The 18,381-nt window shown below is 43.6% G+C and overlaps 1 protein-coding gene across 1 annotated transcript; it reads left to right on the top strand.

The window, feature by feature from the left end:
• The first annotated feature begins 13,204 nt into the window (after positions 1-13,204).
• Positions 13,205-18,212, top strand: Nhp2 (NHP2 ribonucleoprotein). Its single transcript, XM_076855793.2, has 4 exons — positions 13,205-13,422; positions 13,505-13,574; positions 16,681-16,786; positions 17,855-18,212. Exons 1-4 carry the CDS (start codon positions 13,263-13,265, stop codon positions 17,978-17,980), a joined length of 462 nt encoding a protein of 153 aa, XP_076711908.1. The 5' UTR covers positions 13,205-13,262; the 3' UTR covers positions 17,981-18,212.
• Positions 18,213-18,381: the final 169 nt, after the last annotated feature.

Below are 18,381 nucleotides of genomic sequence, written 5' to 3'. Positions count from 1 at the left end.
GCCATGTGATCACTTCTTGCCCTGCACACTTCCACCATGAGATGATCCTGTCAAGTGGGGGTTAGAACCTATTCCCAGCTGTTTGACTTTCAGCTTCCAAAACCATGAACCAAATAAACTTTTTTCTTGGGCTGGGGTTTAATTCAGTGGTAAAGTTCTTGCCTAGCATGTGCAAGACCTTGGGTTTGATCCTCAGCACTGCAAAGTAATAAATAAACCTTTTCTTTATAAAGTTAGCCTGTCTCAAGTATTTCATTATAGCAATGAAAAATGGACTAATATACTACATTAGTCCCATCCCTCAGGAGCTCTCCAGTAGCCTCTGGAGAGAAACAAAAATCCATAAAATTAATTTGAGCACTGATTCTCTGCCAGGTACTGAGATCTCAGAAGATAGTCTCTGCCCTCCTTTTTTTTCCTGTAGGACAAAAGGACTCCACTATGTGGAGAGCTATAAGCACCAAGAATGGTCATCCCAATGGGCCCTGCCACCTGGCCATATTCAGCCCTATCTTCACCCTCTCTTTCTTTTGTTCCTGTCACATATCCCAGCACCCTCTTCCTCTGTCTCTCCTATCCAAAAAAATCCAGGTTTCCCTAGATTCCTTTGATAAGTTCCAATTGTGTATTTTTAGACTGGATAATTTTTTTTTCCTGTGCTGGGAATTGAACCGAGGACCTCATGCATATGAGTCAAGCCCTTTACTGCTGAGCTATACCCCCAACCCAAGCCTGGGTAACTTACAACAAGAGATTTATTTGGGGCCTGGGAAGCCCAAGAGCATGATGCAGAATCTGGTGAGGGCCTTTACACTCCAGCATTCCATGGCAGAAGGCCAAAGGGGCGAGAGAGGGTGAAAGTGAAAGAGCAAAAGGGGGCCCAAATGCATGCTCCTATGTGCTACTAAGGACTGAACCCAGGGCAAGCACTCTACCACTGAGCTACATCTGGGCCTTTTTTGTTTTACTTTGAGACATGGTCTAAATTGCCCAGGCTGGCTTCGAACTTGCAATCCTCCTACCTCAACCTCTCAAGTAGCTGAGATTATAGGCCAATTTACTTTTATGACAACTTACTCTTACTGGGTGTGGTGCAGCATGCCTATAATCCCAGCTACTGAGGAGGTTGAGGCAGGAAGATTGTAAGTTGGAGGCCAAGCCTCAGCAACATGGGGGAGACTTGCTCTGAAAGTCCAAATAAAAGGGCTAGCATTGTAGATCAGTGGTAGAGAGCCCCTAGGTTCAATCCCCACTGTGTAAAAATAATGACAATAATAATAAATAAATATAACAATCCATCCTCATGGTAACTCCCCTACTTTGTTGGTATCAACATTGTTAGTCAGCTTTCCATTACTGTGACAAAATACCTGAGATAATCATCTTCAAGGGAAGAAAGATGTATTTTGGCTCATGGTTTCAGAGGTTTCATCCATGATCAATTGGCCCTGTTGTTCTGGGCCTGTAGTGGCATAGTATCTTGCTGTAGGGAGCCACCCATGAATTACTTGGGGGTCTTCAGAACATTCAGTGGAAATCCTTTCATGTTCCCTGATGTAAATAAAGCAAGCATAGGCTCCATTTTAGTCTTTTCAATGTGGAAGCTCAATCCCTAAGATCAGCAGCCTGTCCCCCCCACCCCCCACCCCCCCACACTTTTAAAATTACTATTTATGTCCTATGTTTTTTTCACCACCACTCAACCTTTCTTAGCTGTTATTCTGCAGCCAGCCCATTCCATCAGGAGGAACTCCATTCCCACCCCCTATGCGGGACGTGGGCGGGATTTTGTGGTGCAAGCACATGGTGAAGGAGGCTGTTCAACTCATGGCAGGCAGAAAGCAAAGAAAAAAAAAGAAAAAGAGCCTGAGGTCCCCTTTAAGGTAACACGTCCAATGACCTAACTTCCTCCCACTTGGCCCCAGGTTACACCACCTCCCAATAATGGCACAGACCGGCAACCAAGCCTTTAGAACATGGGCCTCTAAGGGACATTCTAAATCCAAAGTAAAGCAAACACAAATCCACCTCTTAAACATCCCACCTCCCAACATAGTTGCGTTAGGCATGAAGTTTCTAACACATGGACTTCAGGAAACAAATTCAAATCATAGTAGGCACATAACAAGTAGTCAGGAATTTTTTTTTTTAAGTGGGGGGAGTGGTACTGGGGATTGAACCCTTCCTGTCTCAGCCTCCAAAGTATCTGGAATTACAGGCATGCATCTAAGAAAATTGTTTTGAATGAATGGAAAGTCTCATATGCAATGGTACAGACCCAAACCTCCTTAGCACTCTCTGTACTTTTGACAGTTTAGCAATTCCAAAGAAACTGCTAGAAGCAAAAACCTCAGCTGCTCAACATTCTAGCTCATGGGTGCTATTACAGGAGGTGGTCCCCAAAGCTCATGAGACAATGCAGGAATGTTCAGAGGTGAAATGATTCAATTATGAGAAATGTAACCTAATCAGTGGGTTAACCCATTTGATGGATTAATAATTTGAATAGATTACTGGGTGGTAACTCTAAGCAACTGTGAGGTGTGGCTAGAAGAAGTCAGTCAGTGGGGACATTGCCTTGGGAATCATGTTTTGTCCTTGGCTCCTTGTGCTCTGAGCTCTCCTGCACATGAGCTCTCTCTCTTTTTCTCTCAGCTTTCTGCATGCCACAAACTGAGAAACTTTTCTCCACCATTCCCAGGTGTTCTGTCTCACCTCGGTCCAGAACAATGAAGTTGGCCAACCATTAACTAAACCTCTAACACCATAGCCAAAATAAATTTCCTCTTCTAAGTTGTCAGGTATTTCAGTCACATTGATGAAAATCTGACTAACACAGGTGCCCAACCTAGCACACACTACCCAGGTCTGAACTGCAAATTGCAGCTAAGACCCTGGGGCATGGCCATATGGAATGGTGCTAGTTCATGACACCAGGTCTCGCAGGAACACTAGCATCAATTCCAAGAGGGCTATGAAAGAGGAAGATATTTTCTTGGCACAAGAACAGAAAAATGTGGCCATCAAGAACTTGCTCAAGGATCTTGCTGGTAGGAGGCTGTGTGGTGCCATGGAGAGGGGACATGTTTGCACACTTACATACCGACAAAATGCTACAGACCTCTACCAAAGAAGCAAAGATGAGAGGGCAAGTCTCCCAACAGAGGAAAAAGGTCCCTGATTTTTGAGACCACAGAAAGCCAATAAGAAAAAGTGACAGTCTAAACAGGTGGCAGGAGCTACAGTTCAGGAAAGGCTGCCCAAAGACTACAGAGGGGACCTACGGGTCTATTGCCCTAGGAACCAGGAAGATAGGAGTGAGAGTCAGAACCACAACAGCTGTAGCACCTACTTCCGCCTCCCTGAAAGAGCCTCAGACAAGAAAATCCATCTGGGAAAAGCTCGGGCTTTTGGTTGGCAGCTTGGAACAAAGGCTGCCTCAGGCTTCAAATTGGGAATCTATGGCTGATCACAGACTCAGTAGCCACCCCCTGCCCCATAACTGAAGTCCACAGTGGATATCCCTCTATGGGTCCATCGCCATATGCACAGAACACCTTTTATAGCTTCCTGTGTTCCACCTATAATATGTTTGGATCAGGAAGTTCCCAAAGTCACTTTTCCTCCTACTAGTCCAGTCCTCCCTCAGATCCCCCCACCCCCAGTGCTGGGGATTAAACAAAGGACCTGTGTTTGTGCATGCTAGGAAAGCGCTTTACCTCTAGCTATACCCACAGCCTCCTCCTTAATTTTACCCAAGCCACAAATCACAGTCACATGTCCCCAGCCACCCTAGGTCACAAACTGAGAAGGCAAAAGGCAGGGTCCTGAAGCCTTACCTCAGAAACTGCCTAGTCCATGTCCCCAGCCCCATCATTCCTGGTACCAACACCAATTGCCCACAGGCTGTCTCCCAAAGAGATGTGTTGGAGTCTTAACCAATGGTAACTGTGTCTATGACCTTTTTTGGAAAATAGGGTCTTTGCAGATGTAATCCAATTACAATGAGCTGACTAGATTAGGTCCATCTAATCCACTATGTCTAGCATCCTTATAAAAAAAAGGGGCAGGCTAGTGGGCAGCTCATGGTAGAGCACTTGCCTAGCTTACACAAGGCCCTGGATTTGATCCCCAGCATAGGAAAAAAAAAAAAGGAGGGGATGCCATATGAAGACAGACATTAAAAAAAAAAACAACACCATGTGGTAGCGGAGGCAGTCACTGACGAGTCTACAAGCCAAGGAACACCAAAGGGTTATGGGCCACACCAGAAGCTAAGAAAGGAATGGAACAGATTCTCTCCTCCAGCCTTCAGAGACAGCATGGCCCTGCCAACACCTTCATTCTGGATTTCTAGCCTCCAGAACTGAGAGACAAGTTACTCTGATTGCAGTCACCCAGTGTTATGGCAGGCCCAGGAAATGAATCTACTGCTCTGTTTATTTAGCAAATGAATACACTGATCCTTTCCCTTCACCCCCTCCACCCATTATGAGGGAAAGGGGAGGTAGGCCTACCCCTCACATTGGAAGGGCTCAGGGTCAGAGCACACATACCCCCTAACCCACCCTTCTTCTATTCCCACCTGCCCCACTGTGACCTGTATAGTGAGGGACCCACATGCCCATATGTGGATAGCCCAAGCCAAGATCCATGCTGTTTCCAACTCCCTAGCCTTCGGCCCTATGAGACAGTTCTTCCTCTGGGCTGGGGACATAGTTAAGCAATGGAGTGTCCTTGGGTTCAATTTCCAATACCCCCTCCCCCACAAAAAAAACAAGTTAACAGTCCTAATTATTAAGAATCATAAAGTTGGATGAGCTAGAGTGGAAATCAATGGTAGAGCACTTGACTAGCATACACAAAGCCCTTGGTTTGATCCTTAACACCACAAAATAAATAAAAATAAAGCAAAAATCACAAAGTTGTAAAAACAGTCTCCTTCTTTTCAAAAATCACGTTCATTTCCTCTCCACAAACCAGGCCTATCCACAAAGCCTTGAAACAACAATGTAACCCACGAAGCTAGCTCTGACTCCTCAGAGCAGTGGATAAATATCATAATTTTTCTGCCAGAATACTGAGATATATGACCTTGAAGTCCTGTTTATTCATAAATGTCCTTATCCAGTGATAACATTAACTTTTCTATTAACCAAAGTTCCTCCTAAAAAGGGAACAATTTCAGAGGGAAAAAAGGGCGGGGGGAATATGACAAAAATATGCACAGCCACACACAGTGGTATACCCCTGTAATCCCAAAAACGTGGGAGGTGGCTAAAGCAGGAAAATCACAAGTTTGAGGTCAGGCTGGGCAACTTAGTAAGACCACGTCTCAAAATCAAAAATAAAAAGGGTTGGAGAAGTAGCTCAGAGACAGAGCATACAGCATTTGCCTAGCATGCAGGCAAGTGCATTACAAGTTCATTGATCCCTAGCATTACAAAAATAAAGATCTGCATGATTTGACTTGTTTTGTTTGTTTGTTTTGGTGGAGCTGGGGATCAAACCCAGGGATTCCTGCAAGCTACTACTGAGACACAGCCAGTCTCTTCTTTTATAATTGAAAATAAAAGAAAAAGTAGTGCTATTATTGTTTGGTAGCAGGACAGCAGTATTATGTTCATCAATATTAGTATTTGCATTGTAGGAATCTTGTAATGGTGATACCCCATCTCCACAGGATGCCAGCTTCAAGACTTGTTCTGCCAGAAATCTCACTTTTCACAGACTAGCAAATGGCCAGGAACTTCTCACAGCCTTTTCAGGGTTTCCATGGTAATCTGAAGACGTTCTTTATTATTATTATTATTATTATTATTATTATTATTATTATTACTTAAGTTTTAGTTATAGTTGGATACAATACCTTTATTTTATTTATTTATTTTTATGTGGTGCTGAGGATCGAACCCAGGGCCTCGCACGTGGTAGGCAAGCACTCTACTGCAAAACCATAACCCAGGCTCCCCAGACGACATTCTTTTTAACCATGACACAAAATTTAGAAGTTACAGAAGATTGATGCATTTAAACACTAATTTTGATTTCTCAATCAAAAGACCAGTGACACAGAGGTTATAAAATTTTGATCTAGGAGCTGGGGATATATATATAGCTCAGTTGGTGGACTGCTTGCCTCGAATGCATAAGGCCCTGGGTTCAATCCCCAACACCACCAAAAATAAAAAATTTGATCTAGGGGCTCGAAGTATAGTACAGTAATAGAACACATGTTAGCATGTGAAAGGCCTGGGGCTGCATCCCGAGCACAAAAATAAATTAAAATAAAGATTCTAGATAGCTAGTATATTGCCATATGTATATTAAGGCAAGAAAAAATTTCGTTAAAGTGAAGCAGACCAGGTACTCCCACCCAAAATACTCTTGCCATATTTTGCTTCTCTTCTTATCAGAAAGATTTTACAAAGGGTGTCAATAGCTTCTTCTGTCTTGTAAATGCCCAGTTTGGAGACAAAACTTGTGAAACCTCTGTCTAGCCTAAGAATGTGGGACAAAGAGTAATTGTTACGTACCTACCCACTGAAATGTAACCATCCCATTGAGCATAAACCTAAAAGAATTTTCAGACTCAGGGACCAGAGATTTTTAAGCATTAGCACCCTCTGCACCACTGAAGCTACATAAACCTGCTTCCTGAAAATTCCTCGGGTATTCAGCCTCATCTGTCCTACACCAAAAGCACAAAATGTTCCCCCTCCCGCCGGTAATTGAACCCAGTGGCGCTTAACCACTGAGCCACATCCCCAGCCCTTTTCGTTTTTTATTTTGAGACAGAATCTTGATAAGTTGCTTAGAGCCTCACTAAGTTGCTGAGGGGGACTCTGAACTTGTGATCAATCCTTCTGCCTCAGCCTTCTGAGTCACTGGGATTACAGGCTGACATCACCACGCCCAGCCACAAAAAGTTATTCTAAAGTCATAAAAAGATGGACAAAAATGAGAATAGTATTTTATAGGAAAAAAAAAACAGAAACGACTTATAAAAATGTAAACTATCTAGCGACAAAGGTGTAGCTCAGCAGTACAGTACATGTTTAGCATGTGAGATACCCTGGGTTTAATCCACAGCTTAAAGAGAGACAGAGAGAGCAAAACAGACAGACACAGAGAGAGTAAGGAAGAAAAAAGAAAAATATTATTCAGCACCCATGAGAATTAAAGAAACTTAAATTAAATTAGACACCATTTCTGCCTTTTGAATTATGCAAAAAAAAAAAAGGTTTGCTAAAATAGTCTTGGCAAGTATTTGAGATAATATTAAAACAACTGTAAATCTTTAAATGACAATTTAATAATATTACACATACCAAAATTATCAGTGTTATGGATTTTATAACCTGGACAGACTTACGAAAGTACCAAAGATAACCACACATAAAAAAAATAAAAAACAAAAGTTGATCATGATGGAACATGCCTTGTAATCCCAGCTACAAAGGCTGAGGCAGGAGGACCACAAGTTCATTGCTGCCCTGGGTCAACTGACATGACCTGTCTCAAAATAAAAAAAACAGGGCTGGGGATATAGCTCAGTTGGTAGAGTGCTTGCCTCACATGCACAAAACCCTGGGTTTAACCCCCCAGCACTATAAAAATAAAAATTTTAAAATTAAAAAAAAAAGGATTTTAAAAATATAATTTCATTTTATTTTATTTTGAGAATTTTCAATATTTATTTATTTAGTTTTCGGCGGTCACAACATCTTTGTTTGTATGTGGTGCTGAGGATCGAACCTGGGCCGCACGCATGCCAGGAAAGCGCGCTACCGCTTGAGCCACATCCCCAGCCCTAAAAATATAATTTTAAAATGTAAAAAAAAAAAAAAAAAAAGCTGGAGATGTAACTTAGTGGTACAGCACTTCCCTAGCATGCTTAAGGTCCTGGGTTTTATTTCTAGCACAGTTTAAAAAAAATGCACAATTTTTATTGCACCATTATTAAAATAGTGAAAACACTAAAAGAAAACAAAGGTCTATCAGCAGGAGTGGTTAAATGTCCTAAGATACATTGATGAGTAGAAATAAATTTTCAAAGTAGTTTTTTAAAAAAATTTTTTTTAGATATACATGACAGTATAGTGTATTTTGACATCTCATACATATATGGAGAACAACTTCCCATTCTTGTGGCTGTACATCATGTGGAGTTACACTGGTATATTCATACATGAACCTAGGAAAGTTATGATTCATTCTACTGTCTTTCCTATTCCCATTCCCACTCCCTTCCCTTCATTCTCATCTGTCTAATCCAATGAACTTCTATTCTTCCTTCCTTCCACTCCCCCCGTCACTTATTGTGTGTTAGCATCCACATATCAGAGAGAACATTTACCTTTGGCTTTTTAGGACTGGCTTATTTCACTTGGCATGATAGTTTCCAGTTCCATCCACTTACCAGCAAATACCATAATTTCATTCTTTATGGCTGAGTAATATTCCATCGTGTATATGTACCACATTTTCTTTATCCATTCATCTGTTGAAGGGTACCTAGTTTGGTTCCATAGCTTAGCTATTGTGAATTGAGCGGCTATAAACATTGATGTGGTGGGGCTGGGGTGGTAGCTCATCCCTAGAGCAGTCTCCTCACAAATGTGAGACTCTGGGTTCGATCCTCAGCACCACATAAAAATAAATAAGTGAAATAAAGGTAATTGTGTCCAACTAAAAAAATAAATATTTAAAAAAAAAACATTGATGTGGCTACATCACTGTAGTATGGTCAAAGCAGTTTGCATTTAATGCATATTTAAATATACAAACACAGTATGTTTGTATATTACATAAGTAAATTCCCAAAAACTTAATATTTATTTTGAGACAGTCTCACTAAATTACTGAGGCTGGCCTTCAATTTATAATCTTCCTGTCTCAGCATCCCAAGTCACTGGGATTACAGATGTGTGATACTGCCCCCAGCTGCTTTATACATTTTTTGCGGGGGAAAGGGCGCTGGGGATGAAACCCAGGGCTTCATGTTTGCTGGGCAAGCACTCTACCCACATCCTCAGCCTATGCTTTTATATTCATATGTTCTATCTGAACATCTTTTTAAATATTATCATGTTATGCTAATAAGTTTTAAATTCTAAAGCCAGAATTTGTAGCTTAAAGAGGTACTTTCTGAAGTACCAAGCTTGAGAGGTTCTAGCTAAGTTGCCCAGGCTGACCTCAAACTCTTGATCCTCAGGCCTCAGCCTCCTGAGTGGCTAGGATGATAGGCATGCACCATCATGCCTGGCCCAAGGCCTTTTGACAGAACTATTGGGGAATGACCAAGTGGGATCCTGGAGAATGGAATCTTCCTCAGATTCAACTGCTGGGGACACACCTTACTGCAGGAAGCTGAGAGCTTAGAAAGACAATTTGCAGTCTGGGTGTTTTAGTGAGACCCTATCTCAAAAATTTTAAAAAGGAGCTGCGCACAGTGGCACACACCTGTAATCCCAGCAGCTTGGGAGGCTGAGACAGGAGGATCGCAAGTTCAAAGCTAGCCTCAGCCTCAGCGAGGCACTAAGAAACTCAGTGAAACCCTGTATTTAAATAAAATACAAAATAGGGCTGGAATGGGGCTCAGTGCCCGAGTGCCCCTGAGTTCAATACCCAGTACCCCCCAAAAAAATTTTTTTAAAGGGCTAGGGGTGTACCTCAGTGGTGTACCCTGGGTTAAATCTACAGTACCACATACACATAGAAAATGCCTCAGACTTCACTCCTGAGAAGCCTCTACCTACTAAGGAAGCCAGACTGGTACACAAATGTTAAATTCTCTTTTTCCTTCCATATAGGATCTGAGGGACCTTCACAACTGAGGTCCTTGGTGAGGTCAGTCAAACACATTTGTTTGAATTAGGTTTCTGGGGATGAACTTCTCCATCATTCTGCTAAACAGAGTTCATCATGCTTCATGCACACACGTGGCAGCACTTCTCTCTGTGACCCTGGCACATTACCATCCCTCCTGTACAGCTGGAACACCACTCAGAGATAAAAACAGAAAACCACTCTGCAGAGTCCTGTCAGCTGAACACTCAGAAGCCACAGGGCTGCCTTCACAGGACTCACAGGCTACATGGGGGAGGCTTCCCAGTGGCACCAGAACTGTAATTACAACATGGAGGAAGAGCCAGTTGTGGTGGTACTCACCTATAATCCCAGCCACTCTGGAGGCTGAGGCAGGAAGGTCCCAAGTTCAAGGCCAGCCTGGGTAACTTAGCAAGACCCTGGTCTCAAAATAAAAATATAAAAATGGTGGGGATGTGACTTGGTGCTAGAGCACCCCTGGGTTCAATCTCCAGTATGGGGAAGGAAGAAGAAAAAAAGGATAGAAGAGGAGGAAAAAGAAGGATGAGGAAAATTTGGGGTGGTAAATGGTACTACAACAAGGTTTTCCACAGTAAAGCAAAAGCTGACAGTAACCACAGGTTACCAAACATATGAAGGGGTCATCTTTCCTCAAGAAATTCCAAAAGGCAAACATTCAAAAGATTTATTTTGTTGTTACATCGTGAATACAAACTTCATTTATTTCCAAATTGTCTTTTACTACTTAAATATGTTTGTTGATGTCATATTTTTTTATCTGTAAAAATTATTTGGGGATCTAAAATTGTATGGATTGCATAATTTTTCTTATTAAAATAACAAAAATTTTGAACCCAGAGGTGCTTACCCACTGAGCCAAATCCCCCAGTCCTTTTTATTTTTTATTTTGAGACAGGGTCTTGCTAAATTGCTTAGGGCTTGACTAAGTTGCTGAGGCAGGCTTTGAATTTGTGATCCTCTGCCTCATCACCCAAGATGCTGGGATTATAGGCATGCACTACTGCACCCAGCAAGACAACAAATTTTTTTTAATTTCTTTTTTTTTCTTCTTTCTTTCCTTTTTTTTTTTTTTTGGAGGGGTGTGCATTTGGTGAACAGAGGGATTTGTTGTTATATACTCATACATGCACACAATATAACAATATAAAAATAGCACTTAAAAAACAAACAAACAAAAAAAAAAAACCTTTCTAGGAGTGACGGGAATTGAACCCAGGGCTTCACTGCATGTGCTCTACCACTGAGCTATCTCCCAGCCTTTTTTTCCACAGCAGTAGTCGGGGTTGAACCCAGGGGTGCACTGAGCTACATCCCCAACACTTTTTATTTTTATTTTTCTATTTTGAGACAGGGTCTTACCTTAGTTGCCAGGCTGGAATTTCACCTCCTCACTCAGCCTCCTGAGTAGCTGGTTATAGGCATGTGCCATCATGCCTGGCTGCCAACTTTCTTTCTTTTTTTTGGTATCAGGGATTGAACCCAGAGATCCATAACCACTGAGCCACATCCCTAGCCCTCTCATTTTTTATTTTCAGACAGGGTCTTGCTAAATTGCTTAGGCCCTCACTAAATTGCTGAGGTAACTTGAAACAGGGTTTCAAGAAGTAGGGAGGAGCCGGGTATTGTGGCACACACCTATAATCCCAGCAACTGTAGAGGCTGTGGCAGGAAGAGCACCAGTTCAAGACCAGCCTGGGGAATTTGGTGAAACCCTGTCTCAAAACAGGCCTTGAACTTGAAACCCTTCTGCCTCAGCTTCCCAAGCCACTGGGATTACAAGAATTACGATGCCTAGCTTCTGCCAATTTGTTTTTGATTTAATAACTTTGAACTTGGTTCCAGGGTTAAAAGGTCAATATAGCAGGCTTGAAACCACACAATCAAGGGCACTTAATTTGTATCAGTTATCAGACTGACATTCCTCCCACTATTTATGGAGGAGCACACCGGTTAATCCCTGCAACTCCAGTGACTTGAGGCAGGAGGATGGCAAGTTGGAGGCCAGAGTGGCCAACTCGGTCTCAAAATAAAAAATATAAAGGGCTGGTTTAATGGTAGAGTACCTCAGGGTTCAATACCCAGTACCATATTGGAAAGGACAAATAAGAATACCAAGGTCAACAAAAATCTAGGCCTGTTCATAACTCTATCTGTGTCAACTGTCCACTAATCTACAGAACTTCCAACTGACCAATTACTCAGAGCTCTTCCTTACCCTCACCCCAAATCTCTTTCCCCTGCAGGGTTCACGGCAACACTCAGCTGTGTTCACATGCCCTAAGAAATAGGGGGTAAGGGGGCTGGGGACGTGGCTCAAGCGGTAGTGCGCTCGCCTGGCAGCGTGCGGCCCAGGTTCCATCCTCAGCACCACAAAGTCTGCTGAGAACTAAAAAATAAATATTTTTTTTAAAAAAATTCTCTCTCTCCTCTCTCTCTCTCTTTAAAAAAAAAAAGAAAAAAAAATAAGGGGTAAGAATTACGGAGGCTGGGTATGCAGCTCAGAGCTAGAGCGCTAGACCGCTTGCCTCCCACGTGTGAGGCCCTGGGTTAGATCCTCAGTTCCACATAAAAATAAATAAAATAAAGGTACTGGGTCCAACTAAACTAAAAAATGAAATAATAATAATAATAAAGAATTAGGGGAAATATAAAAGGTTAGGGAAAGCTTGTGGGCGGTGAGAAGGGACTGAAATTGCTGATAAAGTGATCAGGGGAACCTCCTCCATGGGTAACATTTGGGCAGATTCCCCAGGAAGCGGTCCACCCGCAATTTGGGGAGAAGCGGTCCAGATGAAGGCGTTCAGTTAATGGGGTTGTCCCTAGCTCTGTATGTTTGTTTCATAGCTGCACAACGGCGTCCAGGAAAAAGAAAACAAAGGATGATAAATTATGCAAGAACAGAATAAACCTTTAGCAGTATCCGGCTTTACCTTAACTTGTGGACACACCCCCCAGGGCCAGCTCGGGAACCGCATTGCCCATCTGAGGAAAGACGTTCTAGGTATTGGAATCACATCGAGTACAGACTTCCCCGTCGCAGACTCCGCTCTTTAGGCAAGGATCCTGCCAGCAACATGTGCTCACACCCTCACCAAGCGCAGGTGCCTCCACTCCCAAAGCCTGTGATGCCCATCCCTTAAACAAACACAAGTGGGCGTCCTACGCTCTCTTCTTTCCTCGGGCCCCGCCCTAGATAGAGGTTCTCTTGGCCCTGCCCCTAATCTGATCAGTCAAGAGTGGTCCCGCCCCTAGACCCAAGACTCCGCCCCCTCTTTTATGATTGGCCTGAATCGGAGACCTCATTTTCTAATTGGTGATAGTGTGCGCATAACTAGATGACCCGGAAGTAATTCCAGAGACGGCGGGCCGCGTGGATTCATCGTTGGGTCTGGGTTGCTGCGGCTGCCGGGATGACCAAAATAAAGGCAGATCCCGACGGACCCGAGACTCCGGCGGAGGCGTGCTGCGGAGAGCGCACTTACCATGAGCTGCTAGTCAATCTGAACCCTATCGCGCAGCCTCTGGCTTCTCGCAGACTCACGCGGAAGCTCTATAAATGCATCAAGAAAGGTATAGTCGGCGCCGGCGTGACCCGGGTAGGGGGCGCGGGAGGCTGGACGCGGCATTCGACTGATTTCTTCTGTCGTTGCAGCGGTGAAGCAGAAGCAAATTCGGCGCGGGGTTAAGGAGGTTCAGAAGTTTGTCAACAAAGGCGAGAAAGGGTAAGAACCCTCCTTCCGCCAAATTTTGCCTATCTAATTGAATGCCTGCTACTACTGATAGCAGGTATTCGGTATAGGTAGGGTTAACTCTGACCCAGCCACATAAACAGTAAAGCAATAGATGAACTCCCTTCAAACGGATACCGAGCCATCACTTGAAAGGTCATAGTGAATTCCAGAGGGAAGTCAGAGCTCTTAGGACCCCTGGCTTCATTCATTAATTAGATTGAGTCTACTGGTTTTCAAGTACTGTGTTGTGGAAAGACAATGACATGGGTCATAAAATCACACACAAAAATAATTACAAGTTGGGATAATAGTCATTGAGGAAAATTGCAAGCTGCAATTAGAATGACTTCATTATCCTACTTCTTTCTTTTCTGGCGTTTATCAGAATCTGAAGCACACTTATGTTTTTATTCCCTGTATTTCCCACTCAGGCCAGACAGTACCTTGAGAACAGGGCCTTTTACTGTTTTATGTAAAGAAGTCTCTGGTTCACTGTAGGTGCTCAAAAGATAATGTTGGTTTCCATGGTAGAGCACTTGCCTTAGCATTTGTGAGACCCTGGATTTGATCCCCAGCACTGCAAAGAAAATGTGTGTGATGGGATTTGATGCTCACTGGAGAATCTGACCTAGTTGTTCATGTGGGGATGCATGAGGGAAAGCTTCCCTGAGCAGGCCCATTTGTGCTGAGATCTGACAACACAGGATTGATTTGGGGAAGCAGGGTCCTGACAGCTGAAAGTGTGGATCCCAGGGCAAGAGTGTAGTGCTGAACCTCCTCATGGTGCCTTGTGAGTTATGTAAGTTTACTTTTTTTTCTTAGAACTTTGGGTGGCCATTTAAGGTTAAAGGCAGGAAGGGAAAAAACTATGTTTACACCTTAAGGTTTTTCTAGCAATTAAAGAAAGTATTAAGAGGCAAGATATGGGAAAATCCAGTAGGCGACAACTGTTGTCCAGGAGAAGTGATGGGGGAAGATAGGTTTGAGAGCACATTCAGATAGGGAGACTAAAGAGGTATGGATGGTTTCATTCCCAGCCAAATGGATAGAGGGCTCATTTTCTGAGGTTGTAAACAGTGGAGGACCAGGTTTGTGTGAAAAGAACATAAGTTTGGTTTTAGGCAACTTTTTGAGATGTCTCGGAGACACACTGCCCTCCATCCCCAGCTTAACTGCCCAACAGGGATATGGCTATATGTGTTTGGAGCATGGAAGAGAGAAGGCCAAGCTGGAGGGAATAGATATGGGAGTGAGTAGTGCACTTGACACAAGGGCAGTGGATTGAGTCATCCAGGGAGAAGATACTGAGAGAAGGCAGCCACAGACCAGGCTATGAAGTACACCAACAGTTAAAGGCTGCTTAAAGAAGAGCCTGGAACTAGTGCAGTAATTCATGCCTATAATCCCAGCAGCTCATGAGGCTGAGGCAGGAGGATTGCAAGTTCAAAGCAAACCTCAGCAACTTAGCAAGACCTTGTCTCTTTAAAAAAAAATATATATATATATTAAAATGGCTGGGGATATGGCTCTGTGGTTACACAACCCTGGGTTCAATCCCTGGTACTAAAAAAAAGCCAAGCCTGCAGCTGGGCAGGGTGGGGCTGAGGCAAGAAGATTCCAAGTTTGAGGCCAGCTTCAGCAACTTAGCAAGATCCCATTCCAAAAATAAAATTAAAAAGGCTAGAGATATATCTCAGAAGTAAAGTGCCCCTGGGTTTGATACTCAGTACCAATAATAATAAGAAAGAGGAGACTGCAGAACATATAATGCAGGAGGCAAAAAGGAAACTAGAGGTATGGAAGCAGAACTTTTCTTTTTTTTTTTTTTTGGTGGTGGTGCTAGGGATTAAACCCAGGGCCTTATGCATGCGAGGCAAGCACTTGACCAGCTGAGCTATATCCCCAGCCCTGGAAGCAGGATTCTGTTTTGTTGTTGTTGTTGTTTTTTAGTATTTATTTAGTTGTAGATGAACACACAGTATCTTTATTCATTTTTATGTGGTGCTGAGGATTGAACCCAGTGCCTCACACATGTGAGGCAAGCGTTTTACCACTGAGCTATATCCCCAGCCCTGGAAGCAGGACTTTGAATCAAGGGTTCCTACATCTGCCGGTCATTCACCCTTGGGAGAATACTCTTCCTTCTGTGTCTTCAGGCTTTCTCAGGTCCTTGCCCCAAGCCCTAATACCTTGGTAGGTAGAACCATAGTAGAGCATTCTCTGGCAAACTTTTCCCTTTTGGGACAGAGCTCATGCTTCTTAGCCTGTCTTTAAAGGACCATAAGTGGGACCCCTGCCCATCTCTTCAGCTTTGTTTTCTACTGTCTTCCCTATCCCAAGATTACAAAGACATCTCAGGCTCCCCACAACCAGCCTCTATATATCTGGTATTGGTCTGATTCCCTCAGTCTTACACTTTCCAAACCTCCTACCCCTCCACTGGCTACCTGACATTATTCAAGTGTCTCTTGCTAGCCTTAGAGTTGAATTCTTATTCTTTGGCATTTCTGCAGTACTTCATCTATCCCAGCACTGTACTATTTATCATACTTGGTGGCATTTACATGCTTTCAAGAAGTAGAGTTCACTTCCCCATATGAATGCCTCTGTCCAAAAACTTTGCACTCCCTTCAGAATTTAGCAGGCCCACATCAGTAACTGTAGATTCCTTGGGGGTGGCACATCTTATTCATCTCTCTATTCCCAAGGCCCAGCCAGATGTGGAACTTAGGACTGAAAGAGAGAAGGGAGCAAGTTAGAAATGATGGTTCTCTCGGGGCTGGGGATGTGGCTCAAGCGGTAGCACGCTCGCCTGGCATGCGTGCGGCCCGGGTTCGATCCTTAGCACCACATACAAACAAAGATGTTGTGTCCGCTGAAAACGAAAAAATAAATATTAAAAATTCTCTCTCTCGGGCTGGGGATGAGGCTCAAGAGGTAGCACGCTCGCCTGGCATGCATGCGGCCCGGGTTCAATCCTCAGCACAACATACAAACAAAAATGTTGTGTCCGCCGAGAACTAAAAAATAAATATTTAAAAAAAAAAAAAAGATTCTCTCTCTCTCTTCTTAAGAAATGATGGTTCTCTCATTTCAGGATCATGGTTTTGGCAGGAGATACGTTACCAATTGAGGTGTACTGCCATCTCCCAGTTATGTGTGAAGACCGGAATCTGCCCTATGTTTATATCCCCTCTAAGACGGTAAGGAGCATCGCCACACACACACACCTTGGTCAGCCCTGGGGAGGGGTTCCAGAATGCAGTCTGCAGCAGCAGGCCGAATGGGAAAGAACTCATATCCTTAAGCATTACGACAGGTTTTGGTGGCTTCTTGGTCCGATGCTTCTTAGTTGTGGGACAGATAAGTTACATTTCTACACTTGTTTTTTTGAGACAGGATCATCTTATATTATATAGGCTGACCCAGAACTCCTGGGCTCAAGCAATCCTCCTGCTTCAGCCTCCCATGTAGCTGAGACTATAGGTGTTTGCCACCATGCCTGGAGGGTTTCCTCTGGACCATGAGAATGAAAATAGATGTACATGAAAGTGCTCATAAACTTTTAAGATGCTGCATCCATGTTAGTTACGTTAGGCGGATTCATGCTTAGAGTAGGTATTTTTGGAACCTGTATCTATCCTTGTCCTTCCATAGCAGGAATGAGATATAGGGCATAGGATGTGGGAGATGGCAGAGACTTAGCACAGGCCCCACCCTGCCTATGAGGACAGCACCTGCAAGGCTGGAGCTCTTTTACAGCAGCCATGTGGGAATGTAGGCCCAGTGTTGCTGGACCAGGGCTTGAAAGTTTGCTTGGGATTAAATGATGGCAGCCAATTCAAAGAAAATGTTTTTTTCACCAGTACTAGGGATTGAACCCAGGGCCTGATGCATGCTAGGCAAGTACTCCACCGCTGGGCTATACCCTCAGTCCTTTATTTATTTTATGGTAGTGGGAATTAAGACCAGGGGCACTCTATCACTGAGCTACATCCTCAGCCATTTATTTTTTAAGACAGGATCTCAGTAAGTCGCCCAGGCTGACCTCGATCTTGCAATCCTCCTGCCTCAGCCTAAACCTCAGGAGTAGCTGGATTACAGGTGTGCACCACCACTGCACCTGGCTGGAAATGTTTTTAAAAACAATGTGTACTCAGTAGAACATAGCTGTGGGCCAGATTAGGCTAGTTGGTCATGTAGTTGTGACTCTGGCATAGGGGCTATATAGGCTTTTTCCCAAACCACCTCACTTTTCCTCTTCTTTAAAGGACCTGGGTGCAGCTGCTGGCTCCAAGCGCCCCACCTGTGTGATAATGGTCAAGCCCCACGAGGAATACCAAGAAGCCTATGATGAATGCTTGGAGGAAGTGCAGGCCCTGCCACCTCCCTTGTGAAGGACTTGGACAGCAGCCTAGACACCTGTTCCAGAAGCTGTTGAGCTGGTACCAGGATGATTGCCCATCCTCATAGCATCTTCCAATTCCATGAGAATTCTTCCCAGCTAGCTCCAACAGCTGTTTGTTGAAGGTAGAGCCAGCATCTTTCCATCAGTTCCACTTCCTGTTGAGCTTCAATGAAGAGAGTTCCAAGAATATGGAGTGGGAGAAGTAAATGCTAAGACTAAAATGTGATGAGTCTGTGGGTGTTTTTTTTTTTTTTTTTTTTTTTTTTTTTTAAAAAAAACATCAGCAGCTGGTGTAGCCAAGGAGTTGGCAGGCAGGAAAGAGTGGAAGCATCCCTTCTCACCAGAGAATCCAAAGAATGTTCAGTGCTAATGCTTGGTCACTCAGGGCCC

Source organism: Callospermophilus lateralis, chromosome 5 (genome assembly GCF_048772815.1).
Source record: "Callospermophilus lateralis isolate mCalLat2 chromosome 5, mCalLat2.hap1, whole genome shotgun sequence".
In the NCBI taxonomy this organism is placed as follows: Eukaryota; Metazoa; Chordata; class Mammalia; order Rodentia; family Sciuridae; genus Callospermophilus; species Callospermophilus lateralis.
This window is presented reverse-complemented; position numbering and strand designations above follow the sequence as displayed.

Excerpts from the sequence above, each read along its gene's own strand:
- Nhp2 (XM_076855793.2), top strand. The coding sequence starts at position 13,263 with ATGACCAAAATAAAGGCAGATCCCGACGGACCCGAGACTCCGGCGGAG. Across the intron at positions 13,423-13,504 it reads CTATAAATGCATCAAGAAAG|CGGTGAAGCAGAAGCAAATT; the intron begins GTATAGTCGGCG and ends CTGTCGTTGCAG. Across the intron at positions 16,787-17,854 it reads TTTATATCCCCTCTAAGACG|GACCTGGGTGCAGCTGCTGG; the intron begins GTAAGGAGCATC and ends TCTTCTTTAAAG.